General features: G+C 68.5%; 1 protein-coding gene across 1 annotated transcript; it reads right to left on the minus strand.

Annotated features, from left to right (window-relative positions):
* Positions 1 to 343: 343 nt before the first annotated feature.
* On the minus strand, positions 344 to 18,367 carry SIGLEC1 (sialic acid binding Ig like lectin 1; the record flags this gene model as incomplete). Its single annotated transcript, XM_081998935.1, is given in 23 exon segments — positions 344 to 364; positions 749 to 821; positions 925 to 1,024; positions 1,824 to 2,120; positions 2,581 to 2,835; positions 3,034 to 3,333; positions 3,705 to 3,956; positions 4,273 to 4,578; positions 5,747 to 6,001; positions 6,661 to 7,181; positions 7,646 to 8,015; positions 8,455 to 8,754; positions 9,340 to 9,594; positions 10,095 to 10,397; positions 11,337 to 11,591; positions 12,299 to 12,598; positions 13,139 to 13,393; positions 14,156 to 14,419; positions 14,703 to 14,999; positions 15,086 to 15,439; positions 15,989 to 16,091; positions 16,093 to 16,149; positions 18,062 to 18,367. Coding segments are annotated over 23 exon segments (5,799 nt in total).
* Positions 18,368 to 26,838: the final 8,471 nt, after the last annotated feature.

Genomic DNA, 26,838 nt, shown 5'->3' on the forward strand with positions numbered 1-26,838 from the left:
GGGGGACAGAGGACGGTGGGGGTGGAGAGGCTGCCCCCAGCCTTGCACCGCCACCGGGAGGGATTTTTGGGTTTTTTTTCTGGGGTTTCACTGCTCGCAGAGCAGCTCTGAGCCGTCACAGCTTGCCGGTGCCTGGCACACGCGGCGCACCACGCATGGTGGCGAGCACGGGCCGTGCCCGGCGTGAGAACAACATCCACGGCGGGGAGGGACGAGGGGCTGGGGGGGATGGAGACGGGGCTGGGTTATCCCCAGGGCGGTGGCTGCCCGATCCAGCCAGGCCAGGGCTGTGTGCTTCCAGCACCAGCGGCGACGGTCGCTCCCGGGCCGAAGAGCCACCAGCTCAAGAAGTAGCTCCAGCCACCTGGAAGAGGTTGGGGGCTGGCTGGGGGAACCCTGCCCCACGGTGGAGCCCGCGGGGCCAGGGGAGCACCCAGAGCATCTCCCAGAGGGCTCAGCACCCATGTGTGCTGTGAAGCCCCTCTGGGATGAGCCTGTGATGGGTAATTCTGGTTACTCTCTCCTCCACCTCCTCCTCCTCCTCCTCAGGGGTGACAGCCAAGGCCACGGTGGCAGCACGTAACAGTCTGGCTGGGCCAGATCCTGGCTGGTGTGTGAGCCCGGACCCACACCCCCAGCCCCACGCCAGGGCAGCACTGAGATGCTCTCCAGCACAGCACACCTCCACCGACCCCCCCGGGAGCTCAGGGTGGGGGGTCCTCAAAGCTGGCCCCACCAAGGTCCCTACCTGCGCCCGCTCCTGTTTGCTCCTCAGCTCGATGGTGTCCTCGGCACCAGACCAGCCCCAAAACTTCTGTATCCTGGAAGGGAGCAGAGGGAGCTGCCACCCCCCACTCGCCGCCATGGGCCGGCTCAGCCCGGGGTCCCTGTCCCCCCGCTCCCGCACCCAGCCAGGGACCTTACCTGGGCCACAGCTTCACAGCCAGCAGGGCCAGGGCGGCCACGCAGATCACGGCCATCAGCAGCCCGGCCAGGACGGTGAAGGCCAGGAGGTGGGTGAGAGCTGTGGGCAGAGGGGAGCCCGGGCAGATCCCCGCTGGCCCCCGGGCCGCTGGCCCGGCGAGACCAGAGGGGTCTCGGGGAGCCCTACGGGGGGGTGGCCTCCCCATGTCTGCAGCCACAGCACGGCCCTGGTGTGGGGTCAGTGTATGTGGGACCCCCCCCAGGACTTGGGGGTGAAGGGGACCCTTGGGAGGTGGCTGTGATGGCCAGCTGCAGGCGGGGGACACCCCTTGGCACCACCAGCCAGTCAGTGGGGTGGAGGACACACCGCCGGGGGGGTCACAGGGTGGCACGGCACCACATTGGGACCCCACGGGGACACCCACTGCTCCTGGCTGCCCCTGCCCCATGTCGTCCTCCCCTGTGCTAAGGGGTCGGGTGGGGTGGCACGTTTCTGTGTGCCACCCCTTGTCCTGTCCCCTGCCAGCACCCAGGGCTGGGCAGGGAGCAGGCAGGGCAGGAGGGGTCACCCAGCACAGCGACAAGCAGCAGCATCCTGTTTTGCCAATTCCTCCTCATTTTTTTGATAATTCAGCTCAATTTTCTGTTTCTGGGGGTTTTTTTAGCCCTTTCATAAAAATCAACCTGGGAGAAAAACTCCAGGGCAGCTTTGGGAGAAAAGCTCCGTGAAAGGAAATACCCAATTCTCACAGTACCCCCCCCTTTCCCATCCACTTAAAGACTCGTGGCCAATTCAACCCACTTCTGCCGGTCGTCCCCACCGCTCCGAAATTCCCCGCTCCCCGCCGAGCCCCACCACCCCCCGCACAGCACCCTGGGGGGGCTGCAGCCCTACTCACTGCGCACGTCGAAGTAGGCGCCGGCCGTGGCGTTGCCCAGGGGGTTGCCGGCCACGCAGGTGTACTCCCCCGAGTCCTCCGGCCCCACGGCCATGAGTTCCACCCGGAGGGCGTTGTGGGAGGGGGAGGCGCGGACCCCCGGCGCGGTGGCCGGGGCCAGGCTGGAGGCCAGGAGCCGGCCGCGGCGGTACAGGGCGATGGTGGAAGGCGGGTGGCTGTCGGCCGTGCACAGCACGATGCCCACCCGCCCGCTGCGGTTCTCCAGGAAGGTGCTGATGGACACGTCCCGGGGGGGGTCTGCGAGGGGGAGACGGGGCTGGCGGTGGGCCATGGCGTGGGACCCCCTCCCACGCTGGCCTGGATGCTTGTCAAGGGCTGCTTAACGCATCCCTGCCCCAGTCCGGATCTGCTCCAGCCCACCCAGCCCAGGGCTGGCGGTTTGACACCCTCTCCAGACCTTTGCTTGCCCCCAGGCTGGAGAGTCCCCCCCAGCTCAGAGCTTGTTGGCTCCAAATCTGACTTTTGAGGGGTATCTGCAGCCACTGCTAGACAAAACCCCGACGTCCTCTCCCCCGGCTCCAAAGGGAGAGGAGCAGGGCAGGAAGAGGAGGATGAAGAGGAGAGGAAGGCCCCCTCGCCGCAGCAGGACCGCGCGGACGGGACGCGTGCGATGCTGGGCTGGATGCAGCCAGTGTGTCGGGGACTCCGCGCCCCATCCTGCCCGGTGGCCTGTCCCCGGGGGGCTGGGGGCACTCACAGAGCACGCTGAGGCTGAGCGGGGCCGAGGCGGCGCTGCCCCGTGTCCCGCTGGCCCGGCAGCGGTAGGAGCCGGTGTCGGTGCTGGAGACGCGGGTGAGGACGAGGGAGCCGGCCGGGCCCTCCCGCAGCCACCGGCTGTTCTTGTACCAGGTGTAATTGGCCTCTTCCCCCACCCAAGGGACGGCTGAGCAGGTCATGGTGGCTGTGGTGCCTTCGGGGACTTCTGGCGAGGGCTCAACCGTGAGTGTGACCCCTGAGGAGGAGGAGGAGGAGGAGGAGGAGGAGAAGGGGAGAGGCCGGGGAGTCAGGGGGTGCCCAGGGTTTGGGTTTGCAGAGGACAACACCATCCCCAACCCCCTCGAAAGGCTCCCGAGAGCCACGGTCCCACGGGAGGGCCCACCGGGACCCTGCCACCGGGCTCGCCGTGGCCGTGCCCGGGGGCCGCCCTCACCTCCCACGTCCAGGCGCAGGGACGAGGACGCCGTGCCGTAGCTGTTGTTGGCCGAGCAGACGTAGAGCCCCGCGTCCTCCGGCTCCAGCGCCCCCATCCCCACCCGCAGGGAGTTGGGGGTCGCCTGGACGGCGAAGCGCGGGTCGGCCGGGCCCCGCGTGGAAGCCAGGGGCGCGCGGCCGGGCCCCCGGTGCAGGGCGATGTCGGAGGCCGGGAAGCTGTCGGCGGTGCAGAGCAGCACGGCCTGCCGCCCCCCCCGGGGCTCCACCAGGGAGATGAAGGATGGCTCCTGGGGTCCGTCTGCAAGGACAGGGACGGCGTTCCCCCCCCCGCCCCACGCGGCTCTGCTGGCAGCGGCCCAGCCCTCCCGTGGGGCTCGGGGGGTGACAGGTTTACTGCTGGCTGAAGCGGGGCGGGGGGAAGGAGAGCGATATGCGATACCCGGGAGTGCCTGGGACCACCCCTCCGGGGGCCAGGGGCTGGGCTGCCCGGCCGGCTGTCGCGGGCCTGTCGTGGGATGTCACCAGGTGGCGACATAGACCGCCCTCCCCACCGCAAGCGCCGCGACAGCGACATCCCTCCCGGGCCGCCCTGGGCCCCCTTTGCCGACGGGACCCGGGGTGTGTGTCTGTGTGTCCGCCCCCCCCCCAGTGCAGCCGCCCCTCACTCACAGAGCACCCGCAGGGCGGCGGGGGGGGCCCGGCGGCCACGCAGCCCCCTCCCCGCCTGGCAGGCGTAGGCACCTGCGTCCGTGCGGCGGGCGCTGGCCAGGGCGAAGGAGGCGTCGAGCCCCTCGGCCAGCCACCGCCCGTTCTTATACCAGGTGTAGACGGTGCCCGGGTGGGCACCCACGTCCCGGCAGGTCAGGGTCACGTCGGTCCCCTCAGGCACCTCGGCAGAGGGTCGCACCACCACCCTGACGGCTGGGGAGAGTGGAGCGGAGCTGGCGTCGCCGGCACAAGGTTTGCCCTCGGCAGTGGCTGGCAAAAGCCTTTCTCGGCTCCGAAGCCACCGGCCCCACGCAGAGGGGTGTGTGCGTGGGGTGGGTGCCCACCCGAGCGGGCAGCAGCACCTCCCTGCCCTTCCTCCAGCCCCACACTGCTCCGGACCCCCCTGATGCTCCGCTGCCCGGCGGCAATACTCGTTTGGGCCATGCCCCTCGATGCCCTCACCGACCCACCTGGGGGTCCCCAGCCAGAAGCCCCTCATCCCCCCAACCCACGGTGAAGCCGGACTCACCCTGCACGCGGAGGGGCAGGGAGGCGCGGGCGCTGCCGAGGAGGCTGTGTGCCCGGCACTCGTACTCGCCCTCGTCCTCCTCGGAGGCCTCCCGGAGCTCCAGCCTCAGCGCGTTGGGAGCGGGGGAGACGCGGCCGCGCTGCCCGGGGCGGTCCCCTCCGGCGGGCGGGCTGGAGGCCAGCGGCTGCCCTCCCTTGAGCAGGGTGAGCTCGGACGGGGGGTTGCTCTCGACGGCGCAGAGGAGGATGACTGCCGTCCCCTCGCCGCTCTCCACGAAGGCCTTCATCTGCAGGTTCCTGGGGGGGTCTGCGGGAAGGAAGGCGGGCGGGGGGAGAGGCAGGCTGTAGGACAAGCCTCGGTGAGTCGGGGCATCGCCCGCCTGCGATGCGCAGCTCGGGCCGGCTGCTCTGCCAGCCTCGGCTGGGCTGCGAGCCGGGGCGGTGATGCTCTGCTGCCAGGCTCCGCTGCCTGCGCCACGGCACCTGCCCGGGCAGCGCCGCCTCTCCCCTCAGCATCCACGGTCTCCTTGGAATCAAACCGACGCTCGAAGCGGGCGCGGCGGCGTTTGCTGAGCTCATTTCTAACCCGCAGCCCCGTTCACGAGGGGGTTGTAGCAGCTCCGGCCGTGCCGGCCGGGCGCGGGAGCACGGCTCCGGCACGTGGCCCGTGCCGGCTCGGCGCCCCGCTCGCACCCCGGCCTCGGTCCAAGACATCTTTGCACAGCGGCGCAGGGCAAACCTCAGCAGCCGGGGTCGTGCAAAGGCAGCGTGGCTGCGGGCGCAGCTCGGGCCCTTAATGCCAAGCTATTTTTAGCAGCATCCATCCGGCATTCCCCATCCAAAATCAGGAGGAGGGAGAGAAGCCGTGGATTTGTTGCCGGGGTCTCAAGCTCTCTGGAGGACGTTTCCAGGAGCGCTCCTCTACACTCACCCTTCACAGCAGCTTTTTAAGTTAAAGCTGTATTTTTCTAATAAAAAGGAAAAAAATCTTACATTCTGACTTGCAACTACATTTTTTTTTGCACGTCTTCTTTTAAAACAAAGCCTGTTTTTCATTTTCCACAACAGGGGGAAAAAAAACCCCAAAATAATCTTGCAATGTTTCCTGAAAGCCGAAGATTTTTGTTTCAGTTTGGTACAAAGCTTAAGGACAAACTCGGGGCGCTGGGAGACGCCCCTCTGAAATCTGCTGCAGGCCGGGTCTGCTTGCCAACGCTCTGACGCAGGACTGGGGTGTAAAGCTCGGCTTAGTCCCCACTTGGGAAAAAGGCTTGTTTTTATTGAGCCCCCCCAAAAAAACTGAGCCAGGCCTTGCTACCTCCCACCCCCTCCAGACCGTGCCCCCAGCCGGGGGGACCAGCCAAGGGACGCGTGACACCCGAGGGACCTCCCGGCAGCGCGGCCGGGTCCGTGCCCCGGGTGGGTGCCGGGGACCTCCCCCCGCGGCGCGAAGCCCCCTGCCCACGGGCACTCACAGAGGACGTTGAGGGTGGCGGGGGCAGAGCTGCGGGTCCGCGCCGGGGTCCGCACCGCGCAGTGGTAGGAGGCGGCGTCGGCGGCCGCGACGCTGGGGAAGGCGAGGGACGGGGCCGAGCCGCTGCCGAACCAGACCTGGTTCTTGTACCAGGTGTAACTCAGCGCTTCCCCGCCGCCGCGCTCGACCGCGCACGTCAGGTTGACGGCGTCGCCTTCCCGGACGTCCGGGGAGGGGGAGATCCAGACCCTGGCAGCTGCGGTGGAAGGGGAAGGAGGGGATGCGCGGGCGGGCTGGAGGCGATGGGGGCGGCTGGGCCGCTGCGGGGCAGAGCTGGCCCCGTCCGGGGCTTTAGCCCGGGGCTCCTCTCCCGCCCTCCCAGAGGAGGGGCGATGAAGACGCTGCACCCCCTCCCTGCTAGCCCCTGCGGCGGCGTAGGACAGCCCGGGGTGAGCCGGGCTGCGCCATCCTAACCAGGGCGGCATCATGGACGGCGATCCGAACCACGGACGTGATCCTAACCAGGGCGGCATCATGGACGGCGATCCGAACCACGGATGTGATCCTAACCAGGGCGGCAAAGCCGGCCCTCGGCATCAGCTCCGAGAGGAGCCGCACACACGGCTGCCGTGTGCGGGGGAACGCACGCGGCTCCCCGGGAACGCCTCTGGCACAGCGCTCCGTCCCCATAAACACGCGCCTTCCGCCGTTCCGCCTCTGTTTCTGTGCTGTCCGACCTACTCCGGCTTCTCCCGCTCTCCCTTCCCCGCCAGCCTCTTGCAGTAGCGCTCGCCTTCGCCTCTTCGCCGCAAGCCCCTGCCTCCATGCCTGCCCCGCTGCTCGGCCCTCCCGCGTCCTGCCCGCGCCCTGCCCGCGCCTTGCCCGCGCCGGAGGCAGCGCCAACCCCGCACTCACTGCTCGCCGTGAAGTTCACCGCGGTGCTGGCGTTGCCGTAGGCGTTGCTGGCGGAGCACACGTACTCCCCCTCGTCCTCCAGCAGCACGGGGCCGATGCTGACCCGCAGCGCGTTGAAGGCCGAGGCGACGCTGAGCCGCGGCGAGGCGGTGGGCTGCGACGGCGCCGTGGAGGCCACCAGCACCCGGTCCTTGAGGAGGGCCAGCTCTGCCGGCGGGCTGCTGTCCACCGAGCACTGCAGGACGCCCCGCTGCCCCGCGGGGGTCTCCAGGAAGGAGGTCAGCACCGGCGCCCGCGGAGGGTCTGCCCAGGCCAGACGTGACACCGAGGGTGAGCGACCCTCAGTTGGCGCCCAGAGCCCCCCGAGGCCGGGCTGCCCGGCCCCAGCTCCGGCCCGGGAGGCGTCCCGTCCCCCCCAGGTCCTGGGTGCCACGGCCCTCCCCAGGCTCCTCAGACACCCCGAGGCGTTTGCGGCGGCTCCTGGCGCCTCTCGGCCAGCGCCGGCGCGGCAGCAGCCCACGCTTGCAGCGAAAGCGTAAGCCAGAGCTCCTCTTTCCAAGATTTTCCCCTCCTTCCCAGACAGACAACATTTCTCCTAACCGAAGTCTCGAAAAATCTGGGCGGTTTCAGGTCAATGGAAACGTGTCGTTTTAACAGACCCAAGTATTTGTTATTGGGGTTTTTTTCCCCCTTTTTATGCGACACGGCAGACAGCTGGGACATGGGGTGGCCACACCGCTTCTCATCGGAGAGCTCTGCTCAAAAGGGGACGTGTTCGACGGGTTTTAACCCGGACCAGGGATTTGCCGAGGAGATACGCTCCCATAAACTTTGCATTTTAACATTTTGGCATTTTCTAAGGGCAGGGGATGCTTCGTTGCAAAGCACGCAGAGCTCTAGCTCAAACCCAGCCTCCTCCCGCGTGTGGGGCGCGCAGCGTTTGGGGACGGTGCCAGCAGCGAGGGCCGTGCAAGGTGCCCGCTACGTGCCAGCCGTGGCCCTGCGCGGCCGAACCGCCCCGCTCGGCATCCCGCCCCGCTCGGCATCCCGCCCCGGCACCCAGCTCCCCCCGCCCGGATCCCCGCGAGGGTCCCACTCACAGGAGATGCGCAGGGCAACGGCCGGGGAGACGCTGGTCCCCGAGGGGCCGCGGGCTCGGCAGTGGTAGGCGCCGGCGGCGGCGCTGGCGACGCGGGGCAGCGCGAGGACGTTGTCGGGGCTCTCCCGGAGCCGTGCGCTGTTCTTGTACCAGGTGTAGACGGCGTCGTCCCGCGGCTCTCCCGCCACTTGGCACGTCAGGGAGACGTCGTCTCCCTCCCGCACCTCCGCCGACGGCGAGACGAGGACTCGGGCAGCTGGGGCATGGAGAGAGGCCGCCGCCAGCTCAGAGGGCACGATGGCAGAGCGCGGCACTGCCGGTCCCCGAGCAGCCCCGACGCAGCACGGGACGGAAACGAAACCCTCGTCGCTTCCGTAGCGCGGCGCGTTTTGACGCTCTCGTTCTGACCGGGGAACAATTCGGTTCAGGATTCCTGCGAACCCCCCAGGTAACTGGGGTGCCGCCTCGCTCCGGAGTCCGGGTGCTCAGTGACATTCCCCTGCCCCGCTGTCACCACGGGACAGCGCCGGAGCGCGCGCCCATCCCGTCAGACGGCGGCACGCAGGCAGGAGCCGTGCGGACAAGGTCACGGTTTGGGTCGGCTCCCACCTGGTCCCCGCTCGACCCCCCCCCCAGCGTCGCCCGCCCCACCGGTGGGCCCAAGCGTGGGGCGTGGGGCGGCACGCGGCACTCACTCTGCACGCGGAAGTACAGGCGGCGCGACGCGGTGCCGTGCGCGTTGGTGGCGGTGCAGCGGTAGCCGCCCTCGTCCGCCGGCGTCACCTCCCGGATCTCCACCCTGAGGGCGTTGGGGGCGGCCGAGACGCTGACCCGTGGGCCGGGGCTGCTCCCCACATCGCTGGTGGCCACCAGCTCCTCGCCCCGGTGCAGGGCCAGCCGGGCGGCGGGGTTGCTTGCCACCGAGCACTGGAAGATGGCCAGGCGGCCTCTCTCCGTCTCCAGGAACGCCGTCAGGCGGGGGTCCCGCGGGGGGTCTGCGCGGGGCGGAGGACGGCGGTTGCGCCGCTGTCGCTCCCCAGCACGAGATCTCCTGGAAAGCAGCAGCTGCCCGCAGCCTCCCAGAAGGAGAGGGAAAAGCTGCCTCGGGGAGGGGAAGGGAGGGGAAGGGAAGGGAAGGGAAGGGAAGGGAAGGGAAGGGAGGGGAGGGGAGGGAGGGGAGGGGAGGGGAGGGGGAGGGGAGGGGAGGGGAGGGGAGGGGAGGGCCCTGCCAAATCCGGGGACACCACATGGTCCCCACCCACACCAGCCACCCTCACGGGCTTTTCGGGGTGCGTGACACCACACAGTGGCCCTCAGCCGTACCCAGGCTTTGCACCTGCCGGATCGCACGCGCGTGGCCGCGCTCGCTCCATAGGAAGGTAAAGCGCCGCCGAGGGCGACGCGGAGGGGCAGACGCCCGTGGCAGGAAGCCCCGGGGCAGACGTATGCACTCAAAAGACCCGCAGCGCGCCCACGTCAGCTCTGCGCAGCGCCCGGGCGCGGCGTGCCAGCGCGAGCAGCGCCGGGCAGGTAAGCGCAGACCCCGATACGACAACACGCTGAGCGTGCCCCGTACGTACACAGCACGTCCAGGGAGACGGCGGGGGAGCTCCGGCTGCCGCCGGCGGTGCTGGCTCTGCAGTGGTAGAGACCCGCGTCCGTGCTGGCCACTTGCCGAAACACCAGGGAGGCGGCCGAGCCCTGGGCGAGCCGCTGCCCGTTCCGGTACCAGGTGAAGTTGGGCATTGCCGGGGAGCCGCTGCTCAGCCGGCAGGTCAGGTTGGCGGCGGCGCCTTCCGGCACGTGGGAGGACGGAGCCACTGCGACGCTGGCGGCTACGGGCAGGGGCAGAGGCAAACGGGCTCCAGCACAGAGCCGGGGCAGCCAGCGCCGCCCCGGTGAGCGATCCCCGCCGCGGCCGGCCAGCTGGCAAGCGACTTTGCCGCTATTCCGGGAGAAGGCAAATGCTGGCTAATCCTGTGCCGCCGCGACGGGGACGGCTCCGAGCTGGTGCGGGAGCCCGGCGACGGGGCACCAGCCGCCCTGGGCCCCGCCAGCCGAGGGACGCCGTGCTGGTAGGAGGGGGCCCGTGGGAACCCCCTCAGCAGCGTTTTGCTCAGCATCCCCAGGCTGAACCCCCTCCAGGAGCTGGAGCCCTCGCGATGGCCACGGGGGAACCCCCAAACCCGCCAGGAGGGGCTGGAGGGGCCGGCACCCCCCTCCAGTGGCAGCCCCCACTTTAACCCAGCCTCCCCTCTCCCAGGGTTTTCCCGGAGGCTGCGGAGACGCGCGGCGCCTGGCTCTGTCCTGCCCGCCGCCGCCGCACCACACTCACTCTCAGCCCTGAAGTCCACGGCCGCGCTGGCGTTGCCCTGCGGGTTCCCGGCCCAGCACACGTAGGTCCCCTCGTCCTCCAGCACCACCGCCCGGATCTCCACCTTCAGGCTGTTGTACGACACGGTGGCGCGGACCCTGGGGCTGGGGGCTGGGGGGCAGCCCCACGTGCAGGCTATCACTTCTTCTCCTCGCCGTAGGGTCAGGTTGGCCTCCGGGTCGCTCTCAACGGTGCACTGGATGATGCCCAGGTGCCCGCCCCGGGTCTCCAGGAAGGAGCTCATCACCGGTTGCCTCGGTGGGACTGCGGGGTTAAAACACCTCTGGTGAGAACTATGGATTCCCACGGTTGGGAGAAGCCCAAGAACCCACGGGATTGCTGCTTTCCAGCCCCACCTGAGGGCAACCACGACCCTCCGGCTGCCAGACCCCAGCATCCCGTGTCTGCCGGCTCTCTGCAAGGGACCTGCGTGCCCCAGGCACTTCTGATGGCCCCTCTGTTGTCACCTGGCTTGAGCTCAGGGTCTGGTGCCCGGCCCTACCCCAAACCCTGGGGCAGATCTACAGAGATCCCGGTGGTTCGGGCTTCAGGGGCCCAGCTGTGATCCACACTTCCTACCACGACTACAGAAAAATGCCATTTTGTCAGGACTGAGACTTCCTAATGGTATTTTTCCTGCTTTGGTATCAGGGCAGATTTTTGTTTTACAGCACAGAAAATACTTGGAAGGCAAAATCCAACCGGAGTATGTTTTTCACAGGGATCATTTAGTGTTCTGAGAATTTAATTTCATTTGGTCAAACATTGGCACAGGCTGCCCAGGGCGGTGGTGGAGTCACCGTCACTGGAGGTGTTCAAAAAACGTGTGGACATGGCACTTCGGGACATGGTTTAGTGGGCGTGGGGGTGTTGGGTTGATGGTTGGACTTGACAGTCTTAAAGGTCTTTTCCAACCTTAATGATTCTGAGATTCATGGGACATTTTAAGACTCTTTGGTCCTCGGGAACTTTGAGATTCTTTGAATTTCTCCTCCCCCAAATTCACAGGTTTACCTGCAAAAGGGAATTTTCTGCCCTCTCCATATTTCTGCCCAAGGTCTCCTTGGCCGTGCTTGGCGGTGATGGGGGAAACCTTGGGGTGGGAGACGCAGAGGGGTTTCCCAGCGGGACCACCCACCCCGGACGCAGGACCCCCTCGCTGGCCTGGGCGCTCGCGGTGGGAGACCCCCCGGCAGCACTTACAGAGCACGCGGAGCGGGACGGCTGCCGACGTGTCGCTGCCGTTGCTGCTCCGGACCCTGCACTGGAAAGCGCCCGCGTCCTCGCCGCGGACAGCGGGGAAGCGCAGCGTCGGCACCGAGCTCTCCCGCAGCTGCTTGCTGTTCCGGTACCAGGTGTAGAGGGTCTCCTCCGCCGCGCCCCGAGCCCCCAGGCAGGTCAGCGTGACGGCTGCCCCCTCCCGCACCTCCGCCGAGGGCCGGATCAGCACCTCTGTAGCTGGAGGAGGGATGGGAGAGGGATGTCAAGCAGGGAGGGGAGACCTCCGCCGCAAACCTTCACCCTTCCCCGGGCTCCCTCCGGCCGAAGCCCCCCGCTCAGCTCCCCCCTAAGGCAGGACCTGCGCAGCCCCCCGGCTCGCAGGAGCCGGTGGCGTCGCTGGCCGCGCCTGTGGCGAGTGACATTCCGTGGGGACACCGGCCGGGGTGTCTGCACCCGAGGCGGGGTCTCTCCCGAGCCTTCACCTGCTCCCCCCGGCCGCCCGCGTTCGGCCGGCTGAACTGCTGCCGGGACGGGCTGGAGGCGTCTTGGAACGGACCCCAGCTGAGCGCCGCGGCAGCCGAACACGGGCTTGTTTTCTCTGGAAGGGAGCCCTGAGGTGCCTTTTGGTTGCTTCTGGCATCCTAAGGGAGGGTCCTGTGGGACGCGGCTTTGGGGGGTTTTTCTCTCCTCCCTTTCCGTGGCTGCTGCCTCTGTCACCCCAAACCACCGAGGCTGGGGGAGCCGCGGGGCGCCTCCGGCTCTGCAAGGACCTGCTACGGCACGGTGCCCGGGGCACTGGCGTCCCCCGGTGCCGGCCGGGTCCCTCCAGCCCCCAGGGCGGCCTGGCCCCCCCAGCCCCGCAGAATTGGCCCCAACGGCCCCGCAGGGGTCATGGGCGCCCGGGAGCTTGGCAGCCCCCTTGTACCGGGAGCAGCGGGACTCACCGCGGGCGACGAAGGGCTTGGCGGCGCTGGCGTTGCCGTAGGCGTTGCTGGCCACGCAGCGGTACTCCCCGCTGTCCTGGGGCCCCACGCCGCGGATCTCTAGCCGCAGGGCGTTGCGGGAGGTGGTGACGCCGAGCCGCTGGCGCGGGGCCGCCTGCGAGCCGCTGGCTGCCAGCAAGTTGCCGTCGCGGTAAAGGGCCATGGTGGCCGGGGGGTGGCTGTCCACGGCGCAGCGGATGACGGCCAGCCTGCCGCCCTGCGTCTCCTGGAAGAGGGTGACGGCGGGGGTCCGGGGGGGGTCTGCGGGAGGGGAGAGGATGCTGCAGCTCGGGAGGCGCCAGCAGCGCGGCCGCTACCTGCGCGTGGGGCGCGTCCACCCCCGACCCCCAGCGCTGCTCCTCCAAGCTGCTCTCCCCCTTATGCCCGCGGGTTATATTTACTCACAGAAACGTCAAAGCCAAACCCAGGGCTATTTTTTTTTCCCCTGACTTGCAAAAGCTCCCGAGCTGTTATTACCGGAGCCGGCTCCCGGGTCAGCGAGCTCCCGGCGGTTCATGGTGCGTAACAGAGCGGTGGAGGAGCGGGAGACGCTGCGACGAATATTTGCCACAGCAAATACTGCTCAACGGTACCTTCGGCTGCGGCTCTTCACCAGCAATTGCTGCGTTTGAGGCAGCTCCTGCCCGGGAAGGCTGAAACCCCGCTCCCAGCCGGAGCCAGGGCATTTGGGGCAGAGGCTTTGTTTCGACTCGGGGGGTCTGCGCAGCCCCCGGCACAAAGGGACCCCCGTCTGGCGGGGAACCCCCCAGTCGCCCGGAGGCAGGAGCCGTGGGCACTCACATGTCACGCTCAGGCTGACGGCCTGGGACGTGTCGCTGCCCCGGTCGTTCGTCACCTTGCAGGAGTAGTAGCCGGTGTCGCTGGCGGCCACGCGGTGGAAGATGAGGGTGTGCGCCGTGCCCTCCTTGAGCCAGGCGCTGTTCTTGTACCAGGTGTAGTTGAGATCCTGGCCCTCCCTGCCAGGGACGTCGCAGGACAAGGTGGTGGCCGTCCCCTCCCGCACCTCGGCCGCGGGGCTCACCGAGAGCTCTGCAGCTGGCAGACACGGGAGCCCGTTCGGGATGGCCTCGGAGGCGGGAGAGCGGACACCCCCCCCCACCGTGCAGCCCCCCGTCCCTGCAGGCGGGCTCCGGGGAGAGGCGGGAGCCCCTCTGCGCCCCAGGGATGCCGACGGAGGCGTTCGGGTTTGTTCCCTGCCACCAGCACCTTGCCAGACGCTTCGATGCGAAGCTCCGGGGGCGAAACCGGCGGCGGGTGCAGCAGCACCCTTCGCCCCTCGCGGCCTGCACGGGGGGCTCGGGGGGGAGCAGACCGTCCCCGCCTGTCCCAAGCCGGGGGGGGTGATGCTCCCCGTGGGGCGATGCTCCCCGTGGGACCCCTGCATGGGCAGGCTCCTGGGCGATGCGGCGGTCTGGGGCTGGTCTCTACCGCAAGAGCCGGCGGAGGACCCCGGCTCCCGCTCCCCGCAGACCCCCCCGGCGCCTAATCCCCACGAGCTCTGGCAACCTCCTCCCCAGCAGCGGCAGCGAGGCCGGCTCCGCTCCCCGGGCTTGGCTGGAAACCCCTCCCTGCCCCGTCTTTGAGGCTCACCACGGCCCTGCGCCGTGAAGGATGACGGATGCAGGCGCGGCACGATGGAGGCACCGGGGACTCCCCAGCTCCCGGACCTCCAGCCGGCACCGGCCGCCGCGGCGCCAGTCTCTGCCCGCCCCAGTCCGGACTCGCTGGGCAAACTCCCTCCCGCGCCCGCGGCCCCGCTCCTCCTCCAGCAACGCCCCAAAGCTCCCCGGCACTTACAGAAGACGTAGAGCGTCACGGCAGGCGCCGCGCCAGTCCCGACGGCGTTCTCGGCTTCGCAGCGGTACTGCCCGTAGTCCTCGCGGCGAATTCCCCGCAGGGTCAGGATCCGCTCGCTGCCCACGGCCACCCCGTCCCTGTACCAGCGGAACGCCGAGACGGGGGGGTAGCTGCTGCTCACCTCGCAGGTGAGGGACACCGTGTCACCCGCATGGACGTTCTGCGCGGAGGGGCTGACCGACACTTGGGTGTCCTTGGGGGCGTCTGCAGGGAGGACAGACAGACAGCGCGGGCGGCGGTGAGGCTGGGCGGGACCCGCGGGGCTCCGCCGTAGCCCGGCCCGCTGTTTGTAACGTGGGGGTCCGGCACGGGGAAAGGAGCGGAGGTCTCCCCCGAGGACAGCAGCGCGGCAAGGGCGCCGGCAGGGAGGCGGGCGAGGAGGCACCCCGGGTGGCAGGAGGGGGTCCGGGGCGGCGCGGCCACGGCAGAGGTGACCCCATCCCCCCGCCCCGCTCGGCCAGCCCCCGCGCGGAGCCGCCCCACGTACGTCTCACCCGCAGGACGACCTCCCCGCTGGCCTTCCTGGAGCCGTCAGAGACCTCACAGAGCAGCTTTTTGGAGTGGTCCTTCCAGGAGAAGGAGGTGGTGAGGGTCAGGCGGTGGCCGACCCCGCTCGTGTCCAGCTGGAGCCGGCTGGACACCACCGAGACGTGGGGGTCGTAGCCCTCCCAGCGCAGGGCGACGTCGCCCGGCGGGCAGACGTAGGGCGTGGAGCACTCCAAGGTGGACGTTTGCCCCTCGGTTTGCTCCTCGCTGGTGGCAACGCTCGGGCGCTCCAGGTCGTCTGGGGACGGAGAGCGGCGGGTGGGGTGGCCGTGTGGGGCGGGCAGGGAGCCGGGGCCGGGGGGGGGGTCTCACTGCTGTACCCACCCGAGACGCTCAGCATCACGTCCTGCGCCGCCGACCACCGGTCGCCGTTGACGATCTCGAAGCGGAACCTGTAGGGCCCGCTGTCCTGCGGCGTCACCCCCCGCAGCAGCAGGGTGCAGTTGTGGGCCGCGGGGTCCCCCAGCAGCTGGGCACGGCCCCTGAAGCGGGCATCGGCCTCCTGGGCTGCCGAGTGGTACACCAGCGCCTTCTGCGTGTCGTAGTCCTTGTACCAGATGGCCACGACGCCGTCGCCGGCCGCCGCGGCGGGGTAGCTCAGGGCGCAGGGAACCAGCACGCAGGAGCCCCCGACGCCCCGCACGGACTTGGGGTAGGCGACCCCCCACGAGCCGAGGGCTGGGTCGGGAAGGGGGGGGTCAGGGTGCCGGCCGCGCGGGGTCCTGGCACCCGCTGGGGCCACCTCGCGTCTCCCGAGCCGCCGGAACGGGCAGGGGACGTGGCGGGCGGGGAGGGACGCAGCGCGGGGGGGGAGAGGAGAGTGGGGGTGGGAGATAAACCCCCCCGCCGGCTGCTTGTCCTTTCTCCCCGGCCCCGGCGGAGCCCCCGCCACCCCGTGCCCACCCCATCCCGGCCCCCGGCCCCATGGCTGCCCGCAGCCACCACGCGCCGGCCCGTCGGCACGGCGCCACGCGGCACGTGCCGGCAAACCTCCCCAGGGCGTCTGCCGTGCCGGGGGGCCGTGGGAGAGCCGGAAGCAGCCCCGGGGTGCCCAGAGCCTGTCCTGCCCGTCCCTGCCCGACCTGTGCGGCTCCCGGCAGGGCCAGGGCGTCGGCGCGCCCGCCCCGCCGGGTGTAAATCCGGGCAGGCAGCCCCTGCAGGGGTCCGGACCGCGCCGGCGGGGCCGCGGCGGGGCAGCAGGTAGCGGGTCTCCCGGTGGTGCCGTACCTGGCGGGACGAGGCTGGCCAGGAGGACGAGCCACCGGGGCAGGCGCATGGCAGCGCCGCGGGCGCTGCCGGGGGTCCCCGGGGGCAGAGGCAGCACGGGGCCCGCGCCGCGAGGCCGCGAGGTGACCGGTCTTCGACGTCGGCGTTCGGCAGAGGGGACCCTGACGGCAAGAAGAGGTGGCCAAAGGCCTCGGGAGAGGGCATGTGTCAGCGCGATCCGGCTTTTCCCGCCGTGCACCCCACGCCGGACTGGCAGAGCCCGCCCCGGCGCCCGCCGAAGGCAGTTCCTTCCGCGCCACACGGGGAAACCTGGATCCCAGCTCGTTCGCATCCAACCCCCACCGGCAAAACCTGCTATCGAGCCGTGCAGGATAAATCCTGCTCGCAGCAGCCCCGCTCTGGGAGCGCGGTGCTGCTGGCACGGTCTCCGACCGGCCAGGTTGGGAGAGGGATGGTGCGAGGCGAGGGGCAGCCCCGGCCCCGCTGGACCCTCAGGGGAGTTTAAGGAGCGGGTCCGGGTTTTGCGGAGAGGCGACGGGCTTTACGGAGCTCATCGGCGTGCTCGCTGCATCCCTGCGACGCAAACGAGGAATGATATAACAGCGACGTGGAAAAAGCACATGCGGCCTGGGAGGGGGTCGTGCGAATGCTGGTTGTGGGAGTCTGGGTCAAAAATAAAAACGAGGGCAAAAAAAAAAGCGAGCAGATCCCTGAAATTAAGAGGAAAGATACTTCTAAAGAAGCGCTCTGGGGAAATCCCCGGAGGGCAGAAATCCCAGCGACCTGCTCGCGGCCGGCAGCCAGCCCAGCGCCCGGGGGTCTGAGCGCCTGCGGGGGGCACAGACGTGGGGACCGAGGACAGAGGGACGCGGTCGCGCTCGTGTTAAAGCTGTGCCGGTATCGCAGCTCCGCCGGGCACACGGCATCCCGGCAGCCGAAACGCAGGAGACGCGAAGGTGCCGGTGCCCCACAGGAGCTGCCGGCGGGTTTGGGGCTCTCCCGGCGCGCCCGGGCTCACACCCGAACCGAGGATCAGGTCCTGGAAACGGGAGCGAAGGGCACGGATTTTTAGACTCGGCAGTTTTAGGTAAGGCCAGCGGCCGGTGCCTGCTCCGGGGTCTGCCTCTGCTTTCTGGCATTGTACGCCCGGGTGGGACGCTTCTAACTAAGGCTTTGTCAATTTTTAGAAGGTTTAACGGCCTTTTTGCAGCTCTAGACCTAAGCAAACTGATGAAATTACTTTTAAGCCGAATGGGATAAAACAGATTTTTTCCGATTTTTTTTCATTATCATGAAAATCGATTACTTGATTCATTTCAGTTTATATCTATCAAACAGCTTAGCAACCTTTCAATAGTGAGCGAGGCAGCTCTTTACCCCTGAGTCAATCTTTTCCTCCTTCAAGCCGTGACTCGCCGCTTCGCTAACACCTTTCCTTCCGACACACGCTTTGGATTTCCTTGCGGCTGGCTTGGTTTAGGGAGGTGTTTTACACTCCGAAGCACTCGTGAGAGCTTTAGCTTCGCCTGGGATTTTTCCCGGCCAAACTGAAACGCCAAAGGGAAAATTAAATGGGTGCCCTGGCCGGGGGCCGGGGGGGCCGGGGGGAGCCGGGAACCACGCGGGGCCCAGAAATAGCCGTGGGATCGGCGGCAGCCGCTGGTCTCGGGGCAAAGGGGGAAGGAAGCACCGGCTCAGCGCGGGGGTCCGGTTCCCAGCCGCCCGCCTGCGCCGACGCCAAGTTTCATTTCTTCTGCCGCGCTTCTCCCGGTTTCTGTTTCTGGGCGGCGCGGCTTCGAGGGGACCCTCGGGGCGGGACGGGGACCCCAGCTCCCCCTCGCCCACCCGCCCCGTGCTGCGGCTGGGGAACGTGCCAGCAAGGGCGAGGGAGATATCTGCCTTCTTCCAGCTTCAGTAAAAGTCACCCACTGGCATCGAAACGCGGCAACCGGGGCCGCGCAGCGAGGGGGGGAACGCCTGGTGCTGGCCCCGTCGGCCTCCGCCACGGCCTGGTGCCCGTCCCCCCGCCTGCGTGCCCCAGCCCCGCCCGGCCCCCGCCCGCTCTGCACCCACCCTGGCACGGATCCCGCCCGGTCCCAGGGGCCGGGACGGCACCCTCCGCGCCGGCGGGGAGGCTGCGCGGTCCCGCGCCGCCGCCGCCGCCATCGTGGCTTTGCCGACCTCCGCCGCCCACGGGCCGGCAGCAAGCCCCCGCTGAGGGGTGCGGGGCGGGGGCATCCCCTGCTCCATGGCCAGCCCCGCGCACGGACCCGGCGCCCAGAGGTGCCCAGCCGGCCTCCTCGGCCCCAGCAGAAGGCGGACGAGGCTCAAGCCCACAGAGATGCTCTCGCCGCCGGCTGCCTTCTCCTCCGCAGCCATCCACCCCGCGGCGAGGCGCGGGCGAGCGGCCCGTGCCACCCTGCCAGCCCCACGCGGCATCGCACGGGCGCCTCGTGCCGCTGGGGTGAGCCCCACGGGGCCGGTCTCTGCCCCCGGTGTCCCCGTCCCGGCACCTCCACCGGCACTCCCCGGGGAGCGGCGGCATTACCTGGGAGCGGGGTCCGGAGCCGCAACATCCGAGGACGGCGCCTGCCCCTCGCGGCGCGGGGACGGCTATTTATCTGGTGCGGAGCCCAAAACCGCATCACTTCCCCGTTCGGGGGTTTGTCCCCGCCGCCGCTTTTGGGAAGTGCCTGTCCTCGTCAGCTCTTCCTTGCCTTTCACTAATTCGGGGCAGGGGCCATGGTGGTCCCCGCAGGAGGTTTTTGCAGCGCCCCAGGCTACGAGGGGTCAGCCCACCCAGCACTGCCCTCCTGGTACCCCCAGAGCCCCTCGGGGCATCCTCGGCCCTGTGCTGTGCCAGAGCCAGAGCAGGGCGGTACCCCAGCCCCGGGGGCACCCACCCAGCACCCCCGAGAGTCTCTGGGTCTGGGGTCCTGCCCACGGTTGCTGAGGGCGCAGCAGGGAGAGCCCGTGCTGGTTTTGGGCCCCTCACGCCAAGAAGGACGTTGAGGTGCTGGAGCGTGTCCAGAGAAGGGCGACGGAGCTGGGGAGGGGGCTGGAGCACAAGTCTGATGGGGAGCGGCTGAGGGAACTGGGGTGTTCAGGCTGGAGAAGAGGAGGCTGAGGGGAGCCCTCATCGCTCTCTGCAACTGCCTGAAAGGGGGTTGCGGTGAGGTGGGGGTTGGTCTCTTCTCCCCAGTAACCAGCGACAGGACGAGAGGAAACGGCCTCGAGTTGCGCCGGGGGAGGTTTAGGCTGGGTATTAGGAGAGATTTCTTCACCGAGAGAGTGGCCAAGCACCGGCACAGGCTGCCCAGGGCGGTGGTGGAGTCACCATCCCTGGAGGTGTTCAAAACACGTGTGGACATGGCGCTTCGGGACGTGGTTCAGTGGGCGTGGGGGTGTTGGGTTGATGGTTGGACTTGATGGTCTTAGAGGTCTTTTCCAACCTCAGTGATTCTGTGACTCTGTGGTGGTGCAGGTGCCGGTGGTGCCGGCGGTGGGGCTGCAGCCAACGTGCCGGCTGCCCGAGTCCTCCCTGGGGCAACCCGTCACCCCGACCTGCCTTTGGGGGTTTTCGCGGCAGCGTGCCCAGAGCGCTGGGTGAAGCTGCTGCTCAAATTTGATGGCTCACGGTCAACCCTCGACCTTGTGTAAGTGGACAGGGAGTGTGGGGAGCTGCCCCCCGGGGCCTCGTGCCGCGGTGCAGCGCCCTGCCGTCCCCTCCCCAGCCGCTCCGTGCCAGGCTTGACTCAGCTGGGTCGGGTGCTGAGTCAGCAGGGCAGGAGCGGCGGCTGCCCGCGGCCGCCCCGGCCAGCCCCGTGGGCTGTGCTGCCCGCTGCCAAGCAGCGCTGGTGGAAAACCGGTCCCAGAGCCCGCCGCTGGGCAGGGAGCCGGGCTGCCGGTGCGGGCAGCCCGTGCCAAGCCGGCGCGCCCTGCGGCGGGAGCACCGCGCGTGGCCGGCTCGGTCTGGGAAGGCGCTGAGCTGCGTTTCCTGACGCAGCACCAGGCAAAGAAAGCCTGACTTAGGGTCACACGGCATCTGGGCTCAGGCTGGCTGGTGCCAGGGCTTCTGCAAAGGGCCGGGCGGCCATCTGGCCCTGAGGCAGGAAAGCCTGGGGCGGCTCGACCCAGCTCCAGCCCTTGCTCTGCTTCAGCTTCCTGAGCCTCCGCTTCCCTTCCAGTCCCTCCGCACCGCTTCGGCCGGAGCAGATGCCGGCTCTGCCGTGCCCTTGCACGGCACGGTGCCGGGTGCCACCGTCCCCACCCGAGATTTGGGTGCTGCCAGGCCTGGATGTCACCCCTCGCTCTCCGGGGCCTCTCTCGGCAGCCCCGGTGCAGGCGTGTCCCCGCGGCGGGCGGCAGCCTGAGCCCGAAGGCGCCAGGTCCGGGCTAGAGCGGGCAGCCCAGCTCCGCCGCACAGCAAGCTCTGCCGCAGCCGGGCCCGCTGCTGCCAGGACGGGGTGGGCTGCTCCCGCGGGGGTCTTGGCAAGGATGGAGTCAGGTCGGGCTTGCGAGCAGAGCCCAGAAGCTCTCCTCGAGCACGGCGGACAGCCCCGGCCCAGGCTCGCCGGCGCCCGAGGTGATGGGGTCTGTTGAGCCCCTCTCAAAGAGCCGTCGGGAGCTGCGCCCATCCCCGGAGCAACCGGGCTGGCGCAGCCTCCGCGGGGGCTGCCTGCCTTCGTGCGGGCGGCGGGCAGCGTCCGGGGCAGAGCCCCATCCAGTTCCTCTTTCCAGGTCCCGAGACACGTTCCCCGGGCGGTGGCCATCTGCGAAGGGGAACCTTCTGGGGAAGCCGAAACGAACGCAGAAAATCAGGGAAATCGGTGAAAGTGTGCAACGTGCCAACAGCGGCTGCCAGCGAGGGAGGGCTGGCAGGGGCGGCAGCCTGGGGGCAAAGCTCTCCCCACCTCGCTCCGTGGGGATCCCCCCGCCCCGCGGGGTCTGCTGGCGCGGCGCTGCGCGCACCCCGTGTCCGGCCGTGCTGCCAGGGCCGGTGGAGAGCCAGGAAAAACCAAGGGGAGACGTGGGCAGGTCCGTGGGAGGCAGCTTGCTCCATTCCCGCGGGGGAGCGCGGGCTGGCCGGCATACCAGAGCGATAAGGGGCTGCCTGGGGGCATCCCAGGAATTTGAGGTGTGGGCTGTCAGGAGGGAGAGGAGAGGAAAGCCTGGGTGGGCAGAGCCAGCACAGATCAGCCATTCCACCCTGGCGGGGATGTGCCGGGCGCTCGCCCCGGGGACCCCCCTGCTCGCCCCGGTCCCCGCTGGCTGAGGGCACCCCGCAGCCAGCACCGCGGCGGGGACGGGGGCAAATCCCTGCCTCCACCCGCAGAACGCGCCTGCCGGCTTTCCGCCGGCACACCGGCACCGTCACCGGCAGCAGGCGGGAGAGGTGGCGGTGCGGGAGGCCGGGGCCGAACCTCGCTGCAGCCCCCCGAAGCCTCACCTTACCCCTCCTGGGGCGCGAGGCTGAAAGAAAAGGACAAACAAAATAAATAGCCGCTCCGCTGGGAGACAGGCTACAAAACCGCGGCCAAGCCCCGGCGTCGCCACGCTCGGCGCTGGCACCTGAGTCAACACAGACTATTTTTCTTTGGGAGGGGAGACTGGGACGCGCAGGGGGCCAGCGCGGCGCTGCCCCGGCCAGGGGGGTCCCGGGGGCCGGGGGCCGGCTGGGGCTGCTCTGGGGGCACTGGGGCAGCCCCCAGGACTCTGTTCCCTTGCTTGGAGTGAGGGAGATGTTGGGGACCCGCTGCGCGGGGGTCCGGGCACACACCCCGCACCCCTGCAGCCCCCCGCCTTGCCCCGAGCACAGGCAGCGCCGGCAGCCGCCCACCCCGCAGCCGCCCAGGCACATATGGATCCCCTCTCTCTGGAATGTGCTGGGGGATGCCGAGGGGGATGGCAGGTATTTAACTCTTCCCCTCCTGCCCCATGGAGCCGGTTCAGGCTCGCAGGGAGAGCCGGCTTCCCACCGTCCCCCCGCCCCGGTCCCCAGCACCCGGCGGGACGCCAAGGGTCACCCAGCCCTGGGAACCCGGCCCAGCTCATTTCAGCGCCGGCTAAATATTTTCTTTGGCAGCGGGGTAAGCGCGAGGCCCCCGGTGCGCCCGGGCGGCCCTCGGGCTACCCCCGGGCTCTGGCCGCGAGCTGCGCTCCGCAGAGCCGGTGGGGCGGGGGGGGGACTGTGGCCGGGGGCGGTGAGCTGGTAAGGGGGCCCATGGCGTGGCAGCCCATCCCGAGGGCTGCCCCGGCCCCACTGGTGTGTGTCCCCCCTGGATCGGGGGCAGCTAGTCCTCACCCCAACAGTGCGGGAAGAGAGGAGGGAGTGCAGCGGGGCGGATGAACCCTCACCCAGGGGGCTGGTTTGGGGGCCCATGGGGTGGGATGGCATGGCATGGCATGGCGTGAGATTGGATGGGATGGGAGGAGAGGGGATGGCATGGCATGGCATGGGGTGGGGTGGGTTGGGGTATGCTGAGATGGGATTGGGTGGCATGGCATGGCATGGCATGGCATGGCATGAGATGAGATGGGATGCGATGAGATGGGATGAGATGAGATGAGTTGGGATGGGATGGGATGGGATGAGATGGGATGGGATGGGATGGGATGAGATGGGATGAGATGGGATGGGATGAGTTGGGATGGGATGAGATGGGATGAGATGGGATGAGATGGGATGGGATGGGATGAGATGGGATGAGATGGGATGGGATGAGTTGGGATGGGATGAGATGGGATGAGATGGGATGAGATGAGTTGGGATGGGATGAGATGGGATGAGATGGGATGAGATGAGTTGGGATGGGATGGGATGAGATGGAATGAGATGGGATGAGATGGGATGGGATGGGATGAGATGGGATGAGATGAGATGAGTTGGGATGGGATGAGTTTGGATGGGATGGGATGAGATGGGATGAGTTGGGATGGGATGAGATGGGATGAGATGGAATGAGATGGGATGAGATGGGATGGGATGGGGTGGGATGAGATGGGATGAGATGAGATGGGATGGGACGAGATGGGATGGGATGAGATGGGATGGGATGGCATAGCATGGCGTGGCATTGGGACGGGGGCTGCTGGCGGGGTGCAGAGCTGGGGAGGAGGGGCCGCGGGGCTCAGGCAGAGTTGGGGGGCAGCAGCCCGAGGGGCAGCGCAGGGAGGGCAGGAGAGACCGGCCAGGGAAAGGGACGCTGCGGGGCTGAGGACTGGGGCTGTGCCCCGGGCTGAAACCTGCGCTTGAGCCTACGGGCAGAGCATCGCCCGCCTGGCCCGTTAAGTCCGGGCGTGCACAAGCATCCAGCTAAAATAAGCTTGGGAGGGCCCTGGGGGGTACGGCCGCTTTCTGTGCTTGTGAGAGCAGCCGTTTCAGGCTGAGCTGTTCCTTGACTCAAAGGAAATGTTTTGGGTTGGATTCAACATCTTCAGGAGCTTTTTAACATTCATGTATGTAAAGGCAAAGTAAGCTTTCAAGTGAAAAATCAATTTCAAATGCACAAATCTGACTTTTAAATTTAGGAAATGCTGGACTGAAGTGTTTTAAGCATTTCGAGTCACTGATCCCAGACGCTTCATTAGTTCAAGAGCCAGACAGGGTTTTCTGGAGTCCCATATGAGAAAAGAGACTTAAATTATTCCTGTGACACAATGAGCAATAAAGTACAATGTAATGTGATATGACATGGCAACGCTCGCGCTGCGCTGCCGGGGGCTGCGCCCGCAGCCACCGCTCCTCCCCGCTGCTGCCGGGCAGCCGTGGGGCCAGCCCAGGCTGTGTCGGAGAGAAGGACCACAAGCCGCCGCAGCCCCGAGGCCAGGTGAGGGACACCCTGGGGACTGCAGGTTACCTGCCGCATCGCTCCCGCTGCTGCAGCCCACCCAAGCGGTCCCGAGCCAGACCCAAAGCCCAGCGCAGCCTAAACCTGAGGGCTTGCTTTTCCCGAAAGCAGCGCCTACGTGCTCCCCTGACCCTGAGGGAGCACGGACCCCAGACCAGAAGTCCTGACTCGGGGCGACGCTCCGTCCCTGCCGACGGCGCGCGTGGTGCGGGTAGAGACCAGCTCGGCAGCCGCACTCCTGCCGGCACTGCCCGGCAGGCAGCCGGGAGGCTCCGAGGGTTGGATGGGATGGGAGGAGAGGGGATGGCATGACACAGCATGAGATGATGGCACGGCAACGGCACGAGATGAGATGAGACCACCGCCACCGCCCTCGCCCAGCTCCGGCACACTGAGGTCCTGACTAACCCACAGCCGCCCCACGCTGCGGGGTTTGCGCACGCGTGCGCGCGCAGGGCCGGTGACGGGGAGAGGGACCCCCCAGCACCCCCGTGCCCCCGGGCTCCCCTCCAGGGAGGCAGAAGCCGCCCTTCAAGCCGCCAGGGACGCTCCCGCCAGCCCCACGAGGGAAAGCAGCCTGTGCTGCCCCGCTGCAGCCTCCCTCGACGGGCAGCCAAGGTCCCGCTCGGCTCTTGCCTCCCCTCCCTCTTTCTGACCACTCGAGCATCCCCCCGGCTGGGGGACCCGCGGCCACCCTCGCCCCATCCCGGCCGGGACCCTGAGGCTGCTTCTGCCTTCCCGGGCACGGGGCCAGGCCGGCTCCGTGTCTTTCGCTGGCAGCTCCTCAAGAGGCACGGGGACCCGAGGACAGCGGTGGAACCCTCCGTCCCCAGCTCCCCCAGCCACGGGCAGCCCTCCCAGGCGCCCGGGGGAAGCCTGGCACCCCTGGCACAGGCCAAGTGCCCCCTCGCTCCCACCTGCGGCAACGCTGGGATGGGCCGGAAGCATTTTCCCGCTGGCAGACCCGGAGCCGCCGGCAGCTCCTGAAGAGCTGCAGCGTGGCGGGGGACAGATGGCACCGGTCCCACGGGGACACGGGGCTGGGGAGGGGGCGGCGAGCGGGCAGCAGCCGGGAAGGATGAGAAATGGCGGAGGGAGCATCAGCTCTGCTCCTGCCCTCCTCTCCCGGGGCAGGGAGCCATGCCCAACGGCCGAGGCCGCAACTCTCCTTCCTTCGGTTGTGCTCCCGCTCCGTTACACCCACTTTTAAGATGAAAAAACACCATTTTAAGATGAAAAATACGCTTGGCTCTTCAGCTTAGCGTGAGCCATTGCTTTTCGGGAGCCATCCCACAAAGAGCCGGCCCTGCCGCGGCCGGCTGGGGGGCAAGCGGGCCCCGTCTCCCCCAGGGCTGTGGTGGGGTCCCTCCCGCCCGTCCCCTCACCGCGCCGCCGGGAGCAGCTTGGTCTCTGCGGGACGAGCCCCTCGGCGCCAACAGAACGGGAGAGCCGCGGCGGCGTGAGAATCGGCTCTCCCGTTCACGAGAGGTTTCGTGAAGAACCGCGGCAGCAGCTTCGGATGGAAACACCCTGATTTGGGGTTTCTCTTCAGTTTTCTGGCGGGGAAAAAGCAGTTTCTGCCAAAACTGCTGGCAGTGAAACGTCATCTAGAAAATCTGCACGCTTGCTGGGGAGTGCAGAGGAAGCAGCTTCACGGGAAGCTTTTAAGGCATCCTCCCACAACACGTTTTTCCCGGGAAGGATGCCCTCGCCCCGCCGCTGCCCATCCCCAGGACACCCCGGGACTGTCACCGCCTGGGACGCATCCAGGCACTCTTTCCTGCCCAAAGCCCCCTCCAGCCCCAGCGCTTGAAGCCGAAGCAATGGGGCCACGTTCGGCCGTCGTGCAGGGTGCGAGACGCTCCCGACCCGCTCCCGGCCATCCCTCCCGCCGCGCACGGGGGAGGACGCTGAGCCCGAAGCGAAGGACGTGTTTGAAAGCACTCAGGGACGGCCGCTGTCAAGACGATGTCCCCGACACGGCTCTCGCCTGCATTGCATTACTAACGGCGGCCGGGACCGCGGGGAAGAGGCTAAAGATCCTTCCTGCGTCGCCCAGCTCCCTTGTTCCTGGCTGCAGCCACTTTGCTACATAATTTTGCATTTTGCTCATCCATTTTTCACCGCTCACGGTTATCAGGACCTGAAACATCAGTCTCGGGAGCCGTAGCTGGAGGCCCGCGGGAGCCCCCCCGTCCCACCGCGCTGCTGGGTCTGTGCTGAGCAGGGCCCGGGCACGGGGACCCCCAGGACGCAGGAGGCTGGAAAGGTCCGTTTTGGTTTCAGATCCCCCAATTTCCTTCCCGGGGAGTGGCCGGGGGCAGCCGGCGGCGGTGCCCCGCACGGCTGAGTGTGCCCGGGGGAAGCGAAGCTTCTCCTCCCCGGGTGCGGGCGGGCAGCCGGGAGCCGGCTGTGCCATCCTGGGGGAACGCGGAGCATCCCAAACCCCTCCGGCCTCTCCCAGCAGCGCCGCTTTCGGAGAGCCGCGAGTGCGGCGTGCCCGCGGTCCGCCCCAGCGCGGCCCTGCCCGCCCCGGGCAGAGGGTGGGAGAGGCAGGCGACCACCCGGGGCGGCCTCGGCAGCACCCGTGGGCGCTCCAGAGAGAGGCCAGGGCTGGCAGTGCAGAGGCACGGGCACAGCTGGGCACAGCTGGGCACCGGGAGGGGACCCAGCAGCCCCGACCGCGACAGCACAGCGGTCCCCGAGGCCGAGCTGCCGCGCCCGTCCTCCCGCAGCCCCACGCCCCCCGTTCGGGCCCTCTCGCCGGGTTTATTTTCCTTTCCCGGAGAACTCCAGCTGACCCGGTTCAGGAAATCTCCGCTGACCGGTGGTGGGAGCCGCGGGGAGCGGGGGGCAGCGCAGCGCCGGCTCCTCTCCGCGTGCCTCGGCGCCCGGAGCCGCGCTCGCGTGCCCTCCTCCTCGGCGGCCAACACGCCAGCCCGGCTGGCTAACGCCTTCCAGGCGCCCGGCGGGCGGGGGCTCGGAGCCGGGCCAGGCGGC

This window comes from Phaethon aethereus (assembly GCF_964289735.1).
Source record: "Phaethon aethereus genome assembly, chromosome: 4".
Classification (NCBI taxonomy): Eukaryota; Metazoa; Chordata; class Aves; order Phaethontiformes; family Phaethontidae; genus Phaethon; species Phaethon aethereus.